This window comes from Macaca fascicularis, chromosome 8, assembly GCF_037993035.2.
Source record: "Macaca fascicularis isolate 582-1 chromosome 8, T2T-MFA8v1.1".
NCBI classification, from domain to species: domain Eukaryota; kingdom Metazoa; phylum Chordata; class Mammalia; order Primates; family Cercopithecidae; genus Macaca; species Macaca fascicularis.
In genome coordinates this window covers 42,498,212-42,514,954 of record NC_088382.1, presented here as the reverse complement: position 1 = coordinate 42,514,954, position 16,743 = coordinate 42,498,212, and the positions used below count along the sequence as shown (strand labels likewise).

The window sequence follows — 16,743 nt, the reverse complement described above, 5'->3', positions numbered from 1 at the left end:
AGCAACACAGATTTGAACTGCACAGGTACATCTATATGCAGATTTTTTTCAATCAAACACAGATTGAAAATACAGTATTCATGACCCACATATATAGACGGCCAACTTTTCCTATATGTGGGTTCTGCAGGGCCAACAGCATGACTTGAGGATAGACAGATTGGGCTATATGTGGGGGTCCTGGAACCAATCCCCAATGTGTACCAAGAAACAAACTGAATCTTGAGACAATAAAAATAGAAACACAACATAACAAAATGTACGCAACACAGAAAAAGCAGTTCTAAGAGGGAAGTTTATAGCAAGTCTATACCAATAAGTGCCTGCATTTTTTTTAAAAATCTCAAATAAACAACCTAATGTTATACCTCAAGACCTAGAAAAAGAGGAACAATCTAAGCCTAAAGTTAGTAGAAGAAAGGGAACAGCAAAGATCAGAGCAAAAATGAATGAAACACTGGAAAAATAGTGTTAACAGAATCAATATAACTAAGAGTCGGTTTTTTGAAAAGATAAATAAAATTAACACACCACTAAGTAGACTAAGAAAACAAGAAAGAAGAATCAAATAAAATCAGAAATGAAAGAGGAGACATTACAGCTGATACCACAGAAATACAAAGTTTTATAAGAGACTGCTATGAACAATCATACACCAACAAACTGAACCTAGAAAAAAATAAATTCCTAGAAACATACAACATATGAAAATTGAATCAAGACGAAATAAAAAATCTGAAAAGATCAATAATAAGTAAGGAGACTGAATTAGTAACTTTAAAAAGTCTCCCATCAAAGAAACTCAGGACCTGATAAATTCACAGCTGAATTCTACCAAACATTTAAAGAAGAACTAATGCAATCCTTCTCAAACTCTTCCCAACACTTGAAGAGGAAGGAATATTTCCAAACTCATTTTACAAGGCCAGCATTACCCTGAAAACAAAGCCAGACAAGGACACCACAAGCAAAGAAAATTACAGGCCAATATCCTTTATGAACATAGATGCAAACATCTTCAACAAAATACTAGCAAACTGAATTCAGCAGCACATAAAAGGATATTTCCCAATAACCAAGTGAGATGTATTCTGGGGACACAAGGATAGTTTAACACACTCAAATCAATAAATATGCTACACAACAAAAAACAGAAGAACATAAACATAACAAAAACCATGTGATCATTTTAAGAAATGAGGGATAAGCATTTGACAAATTTCAACATTCTTTCATGATAAAAACTCTCAACAAATTTGTATACAAAGAATAAACTGGGCCAGGCATGGTGGCTCATGCCTGTAATCCCAGCACTATGGGAGACCGAGGCAGGTGGATCACCTGAGGTCAGGAGTTCAAGACCAGCCTGGCCAATATGGCAAAACCCTGTCTCTCTACTAAAAATATAAAAATTAGCTGGGCAGGGTGGCACATGCCTGTAATCCCAGCTACTCAGGAGGCTGAGGCAGGAAAATCACTTGAACCTGTGAGGAAGAGGTCGCGGTGAGCCAAGATCATGCCACTGCACTGCAGCCTGGGTGACAGAGCGAGACTCTATCTCAAAAACAAAAAGAAAGAAAGAAATAATGAACCTCAGCACAATAAAGGCCGTACATCACAAGCCCACAACTAACATCATACTGAACAATGAAAAACTGAAAGCTTTTCCTCTAAGATCAGGAATAAGACAAGAAAGTCCACTCCTACCACTTCTACTCAATATAGTACTAGAAGTTCTAGCCAGAGCAGTTAGGCAAGAAAAAGAAATAAAAGACATCGAAATTGGAAAGAAAGAAGTAAAACTGTCCTTGTTTGCAGATGACATGGTCTTTTATATAGAAAACCCTAAAGAGTCAACCAAAAAACTGTTAAATAAATTCAGTAAAGTTGCATAATACAAAATCAACATATGAAAATCAGTAGCATTTCTATACACTACAACAAGCTATCCGAAAAAGAAATCCAGAAAAAAAATTCCATTTAGAATGACAGCAAAAATACATACATAAATAAAATAGGAATAAATTTAACCCCCAAAATAAACATCTGTACAAAGAAACCTATAAAACACTGATGAAAGGAATTGAAGACATAAATAAATGAAAAGATATCCCATACTCACTGACTGGAAGAATTAATATTAAAATAACCACAGCAAACTACAGATTCAATACAATACCTATTAATATTCCAATGACAATTTTCATAACAATGAAAAAAATCCTAAAATTCATATGGAATCACAAAAGACCCAGAATCACTAAACCAATCTTGAGCAAAAAGAACAAAGCTGGAAGCAACACATTGCCAAATTCTAAAATACACTGCAAAGCTGTACTAATTAAAACAGCATACTACTGGCATAAAATAGACATAAAGACAAACATAACAGAGAACCCCAAATCCACAAATTTATGGTCAGCTAATCTTCAACAAAGGTGCCAAGAATACACAATGAAGAAGGGACAGTCACTTCAATTAATAGTGTTGGGACAACTTCATATCCACATGGAGAAAAATGAAAATGAACTGGTATTTCATACCATATACCAAAATCAACTCAAACTGGATTAAAGATTTAAACAGAAGACCTGAAACTATAAAACTACTAAAAGAAAACATAGGTAAATATTCTTAGGAGTATTGCACTATACATGTAAAAATTGTTAAGATGGTAAATATTAGTGTTTGGTTTTTTTTTTTACCACTACTGTTAAATTTACAAAAAACATCTTGAAAACAATGGTTAAAATGGCAAATTTTATATATATTTTGCCAAAATCAAATAAGAAATATATACATATATGCCAATGATGAAGAAAAGTATACAGATAATTTTGAACTAGCATACATAGGGCCTATGTGGCCATCCTGTATACATAATGACGTGGAAAAATCTCCAAGATATATGGTTAAGAGGAGAAAGGGCATAACAATTTTGGCTCCTTTTTATAAAGGAAAAGGGGGTAGAATAGGGAGATTCTGTGTCTCTCTCTGTGTGTGTGTGTGTGTGTGTGTGTGTGTGTGTATTAAAAAATGAAGAAAGATTTCTAATCAACAGTGAAAATGAATGAATCACAGCTATATCTATTGATAGAGATAAATCACAACATGAGATTAAGGGGAAAAGCAGGTTGCAGATATATGTGCAAATTATCAAATAAAACGTTCTTAAAAGTTTTAAAACAGATTTAAAAATTACATATTGCTTAGGGATATATGCAGATCAGTAAAAGTGTGTCATGATCTAAACACTCCCTCATCTAAACACTGATCTAAACACTGTTCCTCACTTGCAGGAACAGTGACTATCAGTCCTACAGCTGAGACAATTAGGCCAATCCAATAGCTCAGCACCAAGGTCTTTGTAACATCCCATAGGGAGATGGAGACAGGTATTGAAAATAGGAAAAGAGCAGACATAGAAAAAAGTAGTGATAGCATAGGTCCCATGTCATTTCCCAATCCTGGTTGCTAGGCAAGGCATTCCTAATGTCCAGCTGTCTTTTTCTGTGTCCTCTGAGCGAAGGACTCTGCTGGTTTTCCTTTAAAAAACTCAGGGGGCAGGGCACAGTGGCTCATACCTGTAATCCCAGCACTTTGGGAGGCCAAGACGGGTGGATCATTTGAGGTCAGGAGTTCAAGACCAGCCTGGCCAATGTGGTGAGACCCCGTCTCTATGAAAAATACAAAAATTAGCCAGGCGTGGTGGTACACACCTGTAATTCCAGCTACTTGGGAGGCTGAGGCATGACAATCATTTGAACCTGGGAGGCAGAGGTTGCAATGAGATGCAAATTATGCCACCGTACCCCACCCTGGGCAACAGAGCAAGACTGTCTCAAAAACAAAAACAAAAAAACTCAGCGACCACATACAATACTCTTGAATTCTTAAGAAGGTATCTATGTTTCTAGCTATATCTACATAACTTAGTTTTTAATCTTTAAGCATTTGATCCTTTAATACAATAAAGAAAAATAATTTTTCATTTTATACTTACAACTTCTCTGGGAGGTGTCACCGGTGAAACATGTCGAGGAACACTCACTGGCTGTCTAGAAGGGTTTGCTTGATTTTTGCCATCTGACCTGAAAGATACAATTACTTTTGATCTAAATTAAGATTAAAACATTTCTATATGAAATATTACACACATTTTGCATTTTCCCAAATACAGAATAATGATGTTGGTAGTGGTGGGGATGATAATCATGATACAGTTAAAAATTTTATGTCATTTTAACAGCTTTCACATATTTTTAATCCTTATGGTATTAGAAAGCATTACTAACCACATTTTATAATTAAACTTAAATTTTAAGAAATTGCGAAATGTGGTCAATGAGGCCAATGTTCCCTAACTTTTCTCAAGTCTTCCTAAAATCAGAGAAGAGTAAAAGCATATTCTCAGGTTGCCAAGTAGTCATTTTAAAAATTAGGAAATACAAGGGTAGTGAATGGATTGGCTGGAAAGGTAACAGGTAAGTTTTAGACATGCTGAGGTGACAGCAAATCAGTGCAGTGGAGATGTATGAAAGATAGCTGTAGTTATGGAACTCAAACTTCAAAAATGCAGATGGGGGAATTATGCATAGACTGGTCAGTTGGAAGTATGATAGGAAGTATCTACTTACTCCTCTATCAGAAATTGGTGTTAAGCAAAATGAACTCTGAGGGCCACTTTCAGCAGCCTAAAGGCTGACCAACATAATCCTTTCTCCTCCCCTTAAGAGAGGCGGCTTGGTCACCACCACCTTTCAACCCATGCTAATCATGTCGAAAGGTCAGAGAAATAACTTACAACCCTATTTTAGAGGATTACCAATCTCTGGTGATATAACTATCAGCATTAACACTTTATAAATTATTTAATATAGGCAGAGCGTGGAGGCTCACTCCAGTAATCCCTGCACTTTGGGAGGCTGAGGCAGATGGATGGCTTCAAAAAGTTCAAGACCAGCCTGGGCAACATGGCGAAACCCCATCTCTACAAAAAAAATACAAAAATTAACTGGGTGTGGTGGCACACCTGTAATCCCAACTACTTGGAAGGTTGAGGCAGAGAGAATCACCTGAGCCCAGGGAAGTCAAGATTCTGTCTCAGAAAATATATGTATATATTTAATATAGGAATTAAAAGAAAAAAATCTAAGTACTCATATGTTTGTGATCTCTTCTTTCTGAAGTAGCGTCTCCACAGTTGATCTCTCTTGATGAAGATAAAAATAGCACAGACAATAAGGGGAACAATTAAGAAGAAGAACACCAGAAGTCCATCCCTCAATGCAGTATTCATTTCTAGAGAGAAGAATTTTACATCAACAGTCACCAAACTCATACTACCCAGAAAATACTAGATGATTATAAATACTTTACATTAATTTTCACATTACTCAAAAATCAAACTGACATTAATTGAATACATTGAGAAGTGTTCCTCACAGTTCATTCCTGCCCACTTTATTTCTGCCTTCACAAAAATAACCACTTTTATTAGTTTCTTCTGTAATCTTACAGTATTTCTTTGAACAAACAATCAAGAACAAAATATGTTTCTACTGTCAACACTTTCTTACACAAAAGGTAGCATACTATTTATATACCATTTGGTGCATCAGTTTTTTTCCACTCATCTGAACATAGTGGTCCTCCTCGTTTTCCATACAGCTATACGAAACTCCATTGTGAAGATGTTCTAGGGTTTATTTAACTTGTACCCTACTGATAAACATTTTTATTTTTCCAATCTTTTGCTACTAGCAAAAAAATTGCTATGATGAATAACCTTGTACATATGTCATATCATATGAGTGTAGGTATAATAACTACAGAATAATTTCCCTAAAGCAGAACTGCTATATCAATAAACAAGTGCATTCATCATTTCTTTTAGGTATTGTCAATTTGTCTTTCAATAGTTACAATTTATTGCTTGTAAGATCAAGCAATATGTAAGAATTCCCCATAGCCTCACCCACAGAGCCAAACTTCCAGATTTTTGCCAACCTGGTAGGTGAAAAATTTTCTCTTATAGAATTTTAATTTACTTTTTTTAATACTATGAGTTGATAATTTTTTTTCTTTTCTTTTCTTTTCCTGAGATGGAGTCTCACCCTGTTGCCCAGGCTGGTGCAATGGCACGATCTCAGCTCACTGCAACCTCTGCCTCCTGGGTTCAAGCGATTCTCCTGCCTCAGCCTCCCAAGCAGCTGGGATTACAGGCATGTGCCACCACGCTCAGCTAATTTTTTTGTATTTTTAGTAGAGACAGGTTTCACTATGTTGGCCAGGCTGGTCTCCAACTCCTGATCTCATGATCTGTCCTCCTCGGCCTCCTGAAGTGCTGGGACTACAGGCGTGAGCCACCGCGCCCGGCCTCATTTTTTTCTTAAGGAAACATTGTTTATTTTTTTCTGCTCAGTCCTTTGACTATTTTTCTACTGGACTCTTGCTTTTTTCTTCTTAATTTCTAAAACTTCTTTAAATATTAGAGAGGTTAGCTTTGTCCATGATACAAGTTGGAAATATTTTCCCCATTTTAACCTATGGCACTATGCTTTTCTCCATGGAGAAGTTTATTATTTTTGTATAGTTGAATTTATCAATCTTATTTTCATGCCTTCTAGATTTTAAGTTTCATTAGAACTTTTACAAATTCTTTAAGTATTTTATCTGTTCTGTATTCTTTTGAGAAACAATATAGTAGATATAAACAGGAGTGGTAAACTGATTCATAATTTTAAGTTTGTTAAAGAACCAGAAATTTCTGTAAAAAGTTGTTATATGAAACAATATTTATCCCAAAACTATATGAAACAATATTTATCCCAACTGAAAATCAAAATACAGTTGGCCCTGGAACAATGTGGGTTTGAACTGTGCAGGTCCACTTATATGCAGGCTATCTTGTGTTTCCACCACCCCTGAGACCAACCTCTCCTCTTCCTCCTCCTCCTCAGCCTACTCTACAGGAAGATGATGAGGATGAAGGTCTTTATGATAATCTACTTCCACTTAATGAATAGTATATATATTTCCTCTTCATTATGATTTTAATAAATTTTCTTTTCTCTAGCTTGCTTTATTATAATGATACAGTATATAATACATATAACAGACAAAATCTGTGGTAATCAACTGTTTATGTTATTGGTAAGTCTTCCAGTCAACAATAGACTATTAGTAGTTAAGTTTTGGGGAAGCCAAAAGTTACATATGGGTTTTCAACTACGCAGGGGGTTGGAGCCCCTAATCTTTGCATTGCTCAAGGGTCAACTGTACAAAAAACTAAAGCAAGCTTCGTATGTCATTTTATACTTACTAATGAGTAGACAAAATTTAAATTAAAGCATTCAACACTGGCAAGATTATTTTGAAACTGATACCTTTGCACTGTTAAGTGGCATTATACGAATGTATATGATTTATTAGGAATTTTTACTCCTAAACCATAAAAAGGATTATTCTCTTCAAACTAACCTCATTACGGGCAACTGACTCTTCAATTGGAAAAATGTATAGCATTAACATGTACACTACAATGTTAACACTGCATTATCAAAATCTTAGAAACAATCTAAATGTCAAATAATCAGAAAACAGCTAAGTGAAGTTACAGCACATCCACAGGATGAAATGATACACAGCCATTAAAATCCATAGTCCTGACTTCCAGTTATAGCCAAAGTGGAGTAACAGGGACCAGATTTACTCTGCCAGCTAAAATAACCAGAAAACCAGACATAATATATGAAATAACAGTTTTCAAGACACTGGACATCAGGCAACAAAGAGCAATGATCCCTGAGAGGCAGAAAAAATAAGGTGAGCCTTACAATTGTCCGAGGTTAGTATCTAAGGAAAGTTAACAGACACTAATGAGGGATGTGGGCACCAAAGCAAACCCCAGTGGTCTCCCTCAGTTAAAGAGATGGAGCTGGTATTCTGAAGAGGGCAAGGCAGCTAGAGTTCCTAGGCAAAGTACCAAAGGGAAGGGAGCTACAGAGAAAAGCTGAAAGATCTGCATCAGTGCTGAAGGATATATGCATGTAAGGAGACCATATGAAGCCAGAGAAAGAACCATGTGAAAAGATTGGTGGAAATAAGCCCCACAGCTCACACAGGACTAGGAAGAGTATTTGCTCCTATAATTCAGTGGGAAACCTCATAATTAACGTGGCACTGAGCAGCATAAACAGAAGTGGTTTTGCCTCAGTAATGAAGCAGAATCAGCCCTAGACTAAATGCTATTCAGGTCCTGCCTTACAAGCTTAAAAACAAGACCCAGAAGGATCAAATTATGTCGACGTAACTCAAGCTACTAGTACAAACCTCATCAGTAGAAATCCAAAAATATCCAATAACCCACAAGGTAGGATATACAATTTCTGGCATCTAATAAAAATTTATAAGGCATACAAAAATGCAGAAAATAAAAGAGGGAAAAATATCAAAACTGAGAAATTACCCATATGACAGAATTAGTAGACAAGGACATTAGTAGTTATTACAACTGTATTCTATTTGTTCAAAAAAGTAAAGATTGAGCATCTCATGTAGAGTTATGAAAGATATATAAAAGAAACAAATGGAACTTCTAGAAATAAAAACTATAATGTCTAAAATGCAAAACACACTGGATCAAGTTAATGGCAAATTAGACTTCACAGAAGAAATGTGAACTTGAAGAGTAACAGAAGTTACTCAAAATTAAACATGGAGAATAAAGAGTAATTTTTAAATATCAACAGCCAGCCAGGTGTGCTGGCTCACACCTATAATCCCAGAACTTTGGGAGGCTGAGGTGGGTGGATCACTTGAGGCCAGGAGTTTGAGAACAGCCTGACTAACAGGGTAAAACCCTGTCTCTACTAAAAATACAAAAGTTAGCCAGGCGTGGTGGCACACGCCTGTAGTCCCAGCTACTCGGGAGGCTGAGGCATGAGAATTGCTTAAACCCCGGAGGCAGAGTTTGCCATGAGCCAAGATCATGCCACTGCACTCCAGCCTGGGTGACAGAGCAAGACTCTGTCTCAAAAAAAGTAAAGTTAAATTAAAATTTTTAAAAACTAATAAAAATAAAAAATCAACAGCCAATCAGTGAGATGTGAAATAACGCCAAGCAGCCAAATATACATAAAATTGGAGGACTTGAATGAGAAGACAGAAAGAGGAAGACAGAAAAAAATATTTGAAGAAATGATGGCCAAACATTTTCCAAACTTGAAGAAAACTATAAAAGCAAAGATCCAAAAAGCTCAAAAAATCCCAAGTACCCCAAGGCATACTATAAGAAATTACTAAAAACCAGAGATAAAGAGAAAAAATTACAAGCAACCAGAGATTACAAAAAGACATATACAGAAGACATCACAAAGAAAAAGATGACAGCAGATTTTTCAGGAAAAACAATGCAAGTTAGAAGACAAGGAATATCCTTAGAAGTAAAAAGGGAGGAAAACAATCATCCAAAATTCTTATCCAGTTAAATTATCATTCAAGCAGCAAGGCAAATTAAAGACTTTTTCAGACATACAAAAGCTAAAAATATTTGTCACTAGCACACCCATATTATAAGAAATGTAAAAGGAAATCTTTCAAGCAGAAATTAAATCAGATTAAAATGCAAATTTACATAAATGAAGAACACCAGAAATGGTAATTATATGGGTAAATATAGAGACTTTTTCTAGTATTAAGTCTCTTTGAAAGATAACCAACTGTTCAAAAATGAATAATAACGAATTGTGGGATTTATAGTAGAAGTAAAACATGTGACAACAATGGCACAAAATGAGAGAAATGGAAATATACTGAAGTGTTACAATATCACTACAAGGCAGACTGACGGAAAATATCAAGACAGTAAATTTAAACATAAACATATCAAGTTAAATATAAATTATCAAAACAACTTAATTAAAAGGCAGAGAATGGCAGATTAGATAAAAAGCAAGATCCAACTATATGCACTAATTATTATAGCATGATATAAATAAATTAAAAGTAAAAGGATGGGAAAAGATTTTCCATGCTGACTAATTAATAGGAATCTGGAGTAGCTGTATTAATAATATCTCATTGCAGGGCAGAGAATATTACTAGGGAAAAAGAAGGCTATTTCATAAGGATAAAGGAGTCAATTTACAAAGAGGATAGAATAATTCTAAGTGTTTAGGCACCTAATAACAGAGCATCATAATAAATAAAGCAAAAATTGATAGAACTATTAGGAGAAATAGGCAAATTGGCAGTTATAGCCAAAGAACTCAATATTCCTCTCAATAACTGACAGAGTAAGTAGACCAGAAAATCAGTAAGGATATGAAAGATCTGACTACCTATTAACTGACATGAACTAATAACTTACAGAATATTCCACCAAAGAATAGTAGAATACGTAATAGTAAACCACATTCTGGGCTACAAGATAAGTTTAAAAAAATAAAAGGATTCAAGTCATATACAATAAGTTATCTTGCTACAGTAAAATAAAATTTAAATCAGTAACATTAAGATAACTAAAAAATCCACAGATACTTCAAAAGAAATAGCACATATCTAAATAACCTGTAAGTCAAAGAAAAAAATAAAAGCATATTAGAAGGTATTCAGAACTGAATGAACATGGAGGTATAACATGTCAAAATTTCTGGGATGAATTAGAGGAAAACTGATAGCAATAAAATGCCTGTATCAAAAAAGAAAAAGATGACCTCATTCTCTACCTTGAGAAACTAGAAAAAGAACAAATGAAACCCAAAGTAAGCAGACTAAGAGAAAATATATACAAGGCATATTTCATAAAGCACTTGAATATTTGAATCAGTGACATGCAAAGAACTTTCAAAACTCATTAAGACAACCCATTAAAAACTGGAAAAAAGATTTAAACAGACACATAACCAAAGAAGATATGTAGATGGCAAATAAGTACAAGAAAAGATGTTCAACATCATTAGTAATTAGAGAAATGCAAATTAAAACCACATTGAAATACCACTACATACCTACTGGAATGGCTAAAATTAAAAAGACTGACAATAGCAAAGCTTAGAGAGGATGTGGGGAAATTGGAGCTCTCATATACAGCTAGTGAGGATGTAAACTGGTACAGCCACATTGGGAAACAGTTTAGCAGTTTCTTTAAAAGCTTAACATATATCTACTATATGACTAGTCATTCTAGCTGGTAGTTACCCAAGAGAAAAAAAGCATATGATGTCACTAGAAAGATACCGGTAAACTGGGAGCTCATGGTCTATCAGGGAATTTTAAAAGGCAAATCAGTAATTAGCATAGTAATTAGTGCTAACAGATAGTGCTAACAGTACTAGAAAAGCAATAGAAGGGAATGATAATTCACATTTAAGCAGCCAGGGGAAACTTCCTTTAGAAAATGAGGTATAATCTGAAGCCTAAATAGCAATTAGCCAAGTGCCAACAACGTGAAAATAATATGGTATGAAAGCCCACAGGTAAAAGATAGTAGTCTAGTAGAGGAAATCGAAGAAGTTACAATATGTCTTCAGCACAGTGAAATGAGGCTGGAAAGGTAAGCTGGGGCAAGTCATGCAGGGCATTTAAGCCATGTTAAGGAGTTGTGGACTTCATTCTAGTAGCAATGCAAACACACTGAATTAAAGCAAGACGCTGACAAAATCAAAACTGAATTCTTGAAGGAAAACACTAAAACTGTAATGTGGAGTGAAACATGGATTAAAGGAAGCAAGATGAAAAATAGGGAGCCTACATAAGAGGCTATGATGTATGTCCAGGCAAGAAATTGAAAGTAATAAATGGGAATGAGAAAAATGGAAACAGTCAAAAGGAATTTAGGAGGCTGAATCAACATAATTAAATGTATAACTGATGTGGGAAATGAGGGAGAGGTACAAGGATGCCCAATTTATGCCTTGGGCCACTGGGAGATCACACTAATTTTCTTCTATATTACTTGCCATTGTATGTAGGTCCACTGTCCACACTTCCTCCGTATCCTTTAGTCTCACAATTTGGGGGAGCCCAGCCATTTTCACAGTGACAATTCTTATTGCTATTACATACCTTCAAAACAATCAAAATACCATTTTTGTTAATTGTGAATGTTGCTCTGTATCATCAACTCAAGAATGGAAACCAAGAGAAAGGACTAAATTCATACAAGCTTACTGTTTAAGAATGAAAAATGTATCAGGAATCAAAATTCCCCAATATCTGAAAATCCTGGGAATTCTCATCTAGTCCCCTCTGAGATTTCTCATTATTTAGCACGACATTCAGGAACAAACCAAAAGAAAATATTACCTACCCCATGTCCATGACACTTTTTCTGAATATCACAGTCATAATTCAGAACAGAAGCATCTACACACTGGAAGTTTCTACAAATCTGGAAAAAAAAAAAAAAAAAAAGAACTAAGTAAAGAAAGACTGACCACATTAATTTAAAAGTACCCAGAAAAAAAGACCTCGGTACAGATTACTTCATTGCAGAATTCTTTCAAACTTTCAAGGAACCATTAATTCCCATATTATATTTTTGAAAATGCAGAAAAATAAGTAGCATTAATTAACTGACACAAAATTAATTATCAAAAAACACAAAGATGACATAAAGACCAAAAACAAAGATAAAACTATTATCTATCCTTCCATGTGAATATAGATGTGAAGATCCTAAATAAAATATTCACAAATGGACTTTTTCAAATCAAAAGTAACCAGATACAGTTAAGCCCAGGACTAGAAGGAAGATTCAAGGACAGAAGATCTATTTCCATTATACCTCTCATAAAGTGTTGTTACTGTGACAGATATCAAAAGGACAACTGATATTTAAAACTCATTTTAATTTTTAAAATTCTTTCAAAAATAAAAGCGTACTTTGTTGACAAGATAAAATCTGTTTTCTAGTACCCTGATTAGATACTTCTATTAAAAGCAATATTGAAAATAAGTCATAATCTTATATGGTTCAAGAAATTCTAGTTCATATGATGAGATATGAAATAGAAATGAATCCTAAGTACTGAGAGATAAAAAACATTAACTCAGAAAAAGATATTAAACCTAAGATCTAAAGAAATCTGCTAAAAACATTTTAGAAATTTTTTAGTTGACATCTTTGTGAAAACTGCTCTGTTGTGATGTTAGAGGAAAAAAAGAAGACTTTTTAAAAGACTGTTTGAGTGCTATTGTAAAATTTTATTAGGTAACTAACCAACTGATCTTGTGTACAAGATCAGAATATTTAAATGCTCAAATGAAATAAAGAACAATTAGAGAACAAACATACAATGAAATATTGACAGCCTTACCACTCTAAAAAATACACAGGTTTAAACAGAATTGTACTTTTAAGTCAGAAGATCTCCAAACACTGTTTCCTCCAATTGTCCATTAATTTTTAAATAGGACATATACTCAAATGATTAGAAATTCCAAAATTACAGAAGATTCTACAGTAAGTCACTCCTCATCTGTCCTCTAGCCATGCACTACTCCTGAATAAAGATTTCAAAATACTGTTTTCTTATATCCGTAAGTCTTTAGAGGAGATATTTACCAAGAGTTTCCCTGCCAGTTAAAAGAAGATTTTCCTGTCAATAACTGATTCACAGTGGACACCTGAAGAGTTAAATAAGATGAAATGTGTTAATAACCGGCAGATTTACTTTAAGGCACAGGAAAATTCCAAGTCCTCCGGAGAAAGGGTGTTCTGATTGGCAGTGTTTACCTTGCGGAATGGGAAAAGTCAAACTGAAACGAATACACTCAAAAACTCTCACAGTGGGGACTGGGTGCAGTGGTTCATGCCTGTAATCCCAGCACTTTGGGAGGCCGAGGTGGGTGAATCACTTGAGGCCAGGAGTTCAAGACCAGCCTGGCCAACATGGTGAAACCCCATCTCCACTAAAACCACAAAAATTAGCCGGGCATGGTGGTGCATGCCTGTAATCCCAGCTACTTGGGAGGCAGGAGAATCGTTTGAAACCAGGAGACGGAGGTTGCAATGAGCCAAGATCATACCACTGCACTCCAGCCTGGGTGAAAGAGCAAGACCCTGCCTCACAAAAACAAAAAACTCTCACAGTGGGAAGGTAAGACCATCCTCTCACATACTACCACCACTCCCCCTACCACCCATGGCCACCACCAACAACCACCACACATCAAAGTAAAGCAAAGTTGACTATAAGACTTCTGGTTTACTGATTTCAGGATGCAAGTGGGGAGCAAAGTTGAACTACCTGGGACAATAAAAACGAAAGTGAGGAGTTCTTCTTTTCCACTTTTTCCCCTACCCCAGGTTTAGCTTTTCCTGGAAATAAATGTTGAATAAATATATAAAGAATACAGATCTGAAGAAGTACCAACCAAGCTGTCAGTCTGCTCAAACTGTCCAGTCTAGGTTTTGGTACATACCAGAAGGGATAGGATCCTAGCTGCTGTGTGAAAACTCAGGTGTTAGACTCATAAATTAAACCAACAGTTACAAAGTTACAGCTGTACAGAACATGTGGTATATGGTTTCAACGGCGTGTCAGTTGGGGTCAAGGTGTATCAGTCCAGGTACACACGCCAACCACTTGCTATCCTTTCTTGTACATAAATATTATTGTCATAGCTAAAAAACTATGCAGTTAGCAATAAAATCCAGAAAGACAAAAGGTCTTAAAAATACATTGATGTACGTTAAAAATAACCTGGAATCTAAAGCCAATGTTTTTCCTACCAAATAAAAACTGGGACATGGGGGTTTGGAAGTAAAAGTGGTATAGCTTACACCGAAACAATCAGTAGATACTATTTTTAATCATGACAACTTTGAGAAAAATATATTGATGTGCTTTTCTTGTTATTAAGTAAACAAGCAGAATAGAAAGACATATAACTACCAAAGTGTGTGTGCACACATACACACACCCCACACAAATAAATAATTTGTGTAATACTGCAAGAGAGGAAGATCAAGTAGAAAATATCAAGAAAATATTTAACAGCAGCAATAAGATCAGAGAAATAGGATGAAATGTTAATAAATTGTGCCAATAAAAGCCAGATATTTATATTATACTGAGATACAAAAAGTTTTTCTAAACATGACATGAAACCAAGACAAAACAGATAAGACTGATATAATTTCATGATATTTTAAGGCCGAACGCCATGGCTCATGCCTGTAATCCCAACACTTTTGGAGGCCGAGGCAGGCAGATCACTTGAGGTTAGGAATTCAAGACCGGTCTGGCCAACATGGTGAAACTCCGTCTCTACTAAAAATACACAAATTAGCCAGGCATGGTGGCAGATGCCTGTAATCCCAGCTACTGGGGAGGCTGAGGCACAAGAATCACTTGAGCCTGGGAGGCGGAGGTTGCACTGAGATTGCACCACTGCACTCCAGCCTGGGTGACACAGTGAGGCACCAGAAAAAAAAAAAAAAAAACATGATATTTTAAAATAGGCTCATGTCAAATTGTTGATCATATTTACACAGATATAACTGACAGTTAACATTCTTCACATATGAGAAGCCTTAAAAAATGACAATCTAACAGAAAAACAAAAAGATACCAATATGAACTTCTCAGAAAAAAATACATGGATCTAATAAAGACATGGAAAGATGCCCAGCTAGGTGCAGTGGCTCACACCTGTAATCCCAGCACTTTGGGAGGCTGAGGAGGGAGGATCACTTGAGCCCAGGAGCTGAAGACCAGCCTGGGCAACATAGTGAGATCCTGTCTCTACAGAAAAATAAAAAAAATTAGCCAGGCATGCTGGTTACACCTGTGGTACCAGGTAGTAGTAAGCTGAGGTGGCAAAAAGGGTGCATTCTGGTCTGCCCTTTCAACCATGCAGTTAAACTTCGCAGGTAAGGCTGGACAGGTAAGTTTAATTGCGTAGGGCAGCATGAGGAAGCCCATTTTTGCTATGTACTTAAGTCATGTTATATGCTTTCTTCCTAATAAAAATGATCCTTTGATCTCCAGTTGTTTAGCCTCCCCTGTTTTCTCTCACCTCGTCTGGAGTATGCCCAGTGTACACTGAGCTATTGTGGACTGACTCAATAACACCTCAATATTAATTACATAAATATTAAGCACTTATTTTGAAAAGGTAGAGCAGGGAAACTGGGAGTTGCATAAGAAAATTGAATTCTTATCTATCAAAAATAAAACTAGTGGATAATGTCTAAAATAGATAAATCTAGAAATAGCATGCTATTTTATTTTATTCTATTTTATTTTTAGATGGGAGTCTCACTTTGCTGCCCAGGCTAGAGTACAGTGGCACAATATCGGCTCACTGCAACCTGTGCCTCCCAGGTTCAAGCGATTCTCCTATCTCAGCCTCCTGAATAGCTAGGACTACAGGCATGCACCACCGCGCTGATTAGTTTTTGTATTTTCTGCAGAGACAAGGTTTCACCATGTTGGTCAGGCTAGTCTCAAACTCCTGACTTCAAGTGATCCACCCACCTCAGCCTCCCAAAGTGCTGGGATTACTGGCATGAGCTACCGTGCCTGGCCCTAATTTGAAATAGGGAGGTAATTAACAGAAGTAATCACAGTTGCCTTTAGGCGTCTAGACTGGCAGATTAGATAAGAGCGTGTCAGAGTTGTTTTTGTCATGAGCCTTTCAGCACAATTTGTTTTTGTTTTTGTTTTCTTGAGACAGAGTCTTATTCTGTTGCCTAGGATGGGATATAGATTGTTACCACCTTATTGAAAG

The 16,743-nt window shown here is 35.8% G+C and overlaps 1 protein-coding gene across 5 annotated transcripts in view; it reads right to left on the bottom strand.

Annotated features, from left to right (window-relative positions):
* The window catches only part of ADAM9 (ADAM metallopeptidase domain 9), a 120,972-nt gene that overhangs the window by 9,505 nt on the left and 94,724 nt on the right, over nucleotides 1–16,743 (bottom strand). For 3 of the 5 annotated variants that reach the window (XR_012416375.1, XM_065519102.1, XM_073998653.1), the window contains 4 exons: nucleotides 12,314–12,394; nucleotides 11,964–12,069; nucleotides 5,160–5,301; nucleotides 4,004–4,091 (listed from right to left, as the gene is read on the bottom strand). Coding sequence is in view for 2 of the 5 variants with exons in the window: in XM_065519102.1 (XP_065375174.1) it covers nucleotides 4,004–4,091; nucleotides 5,160–5,301; nucleotides 11,964–12,069; nucleotides 12,314–12,394 (417 nt within the window). In the remaining 3 variants the exon portion in view is untranslated. The remainder of the gene's footprint in view (nucleotides 1–4,003; nucleotides 4,092–5,159; nucleotides 5,302–11,963; nucleotides 12,070–12,313; nucleotides 12,395–16,743) is intronic. The other 2 variants (XR_010577257.1, XR_012416376.1) reach the window with 1 other exon arrangement.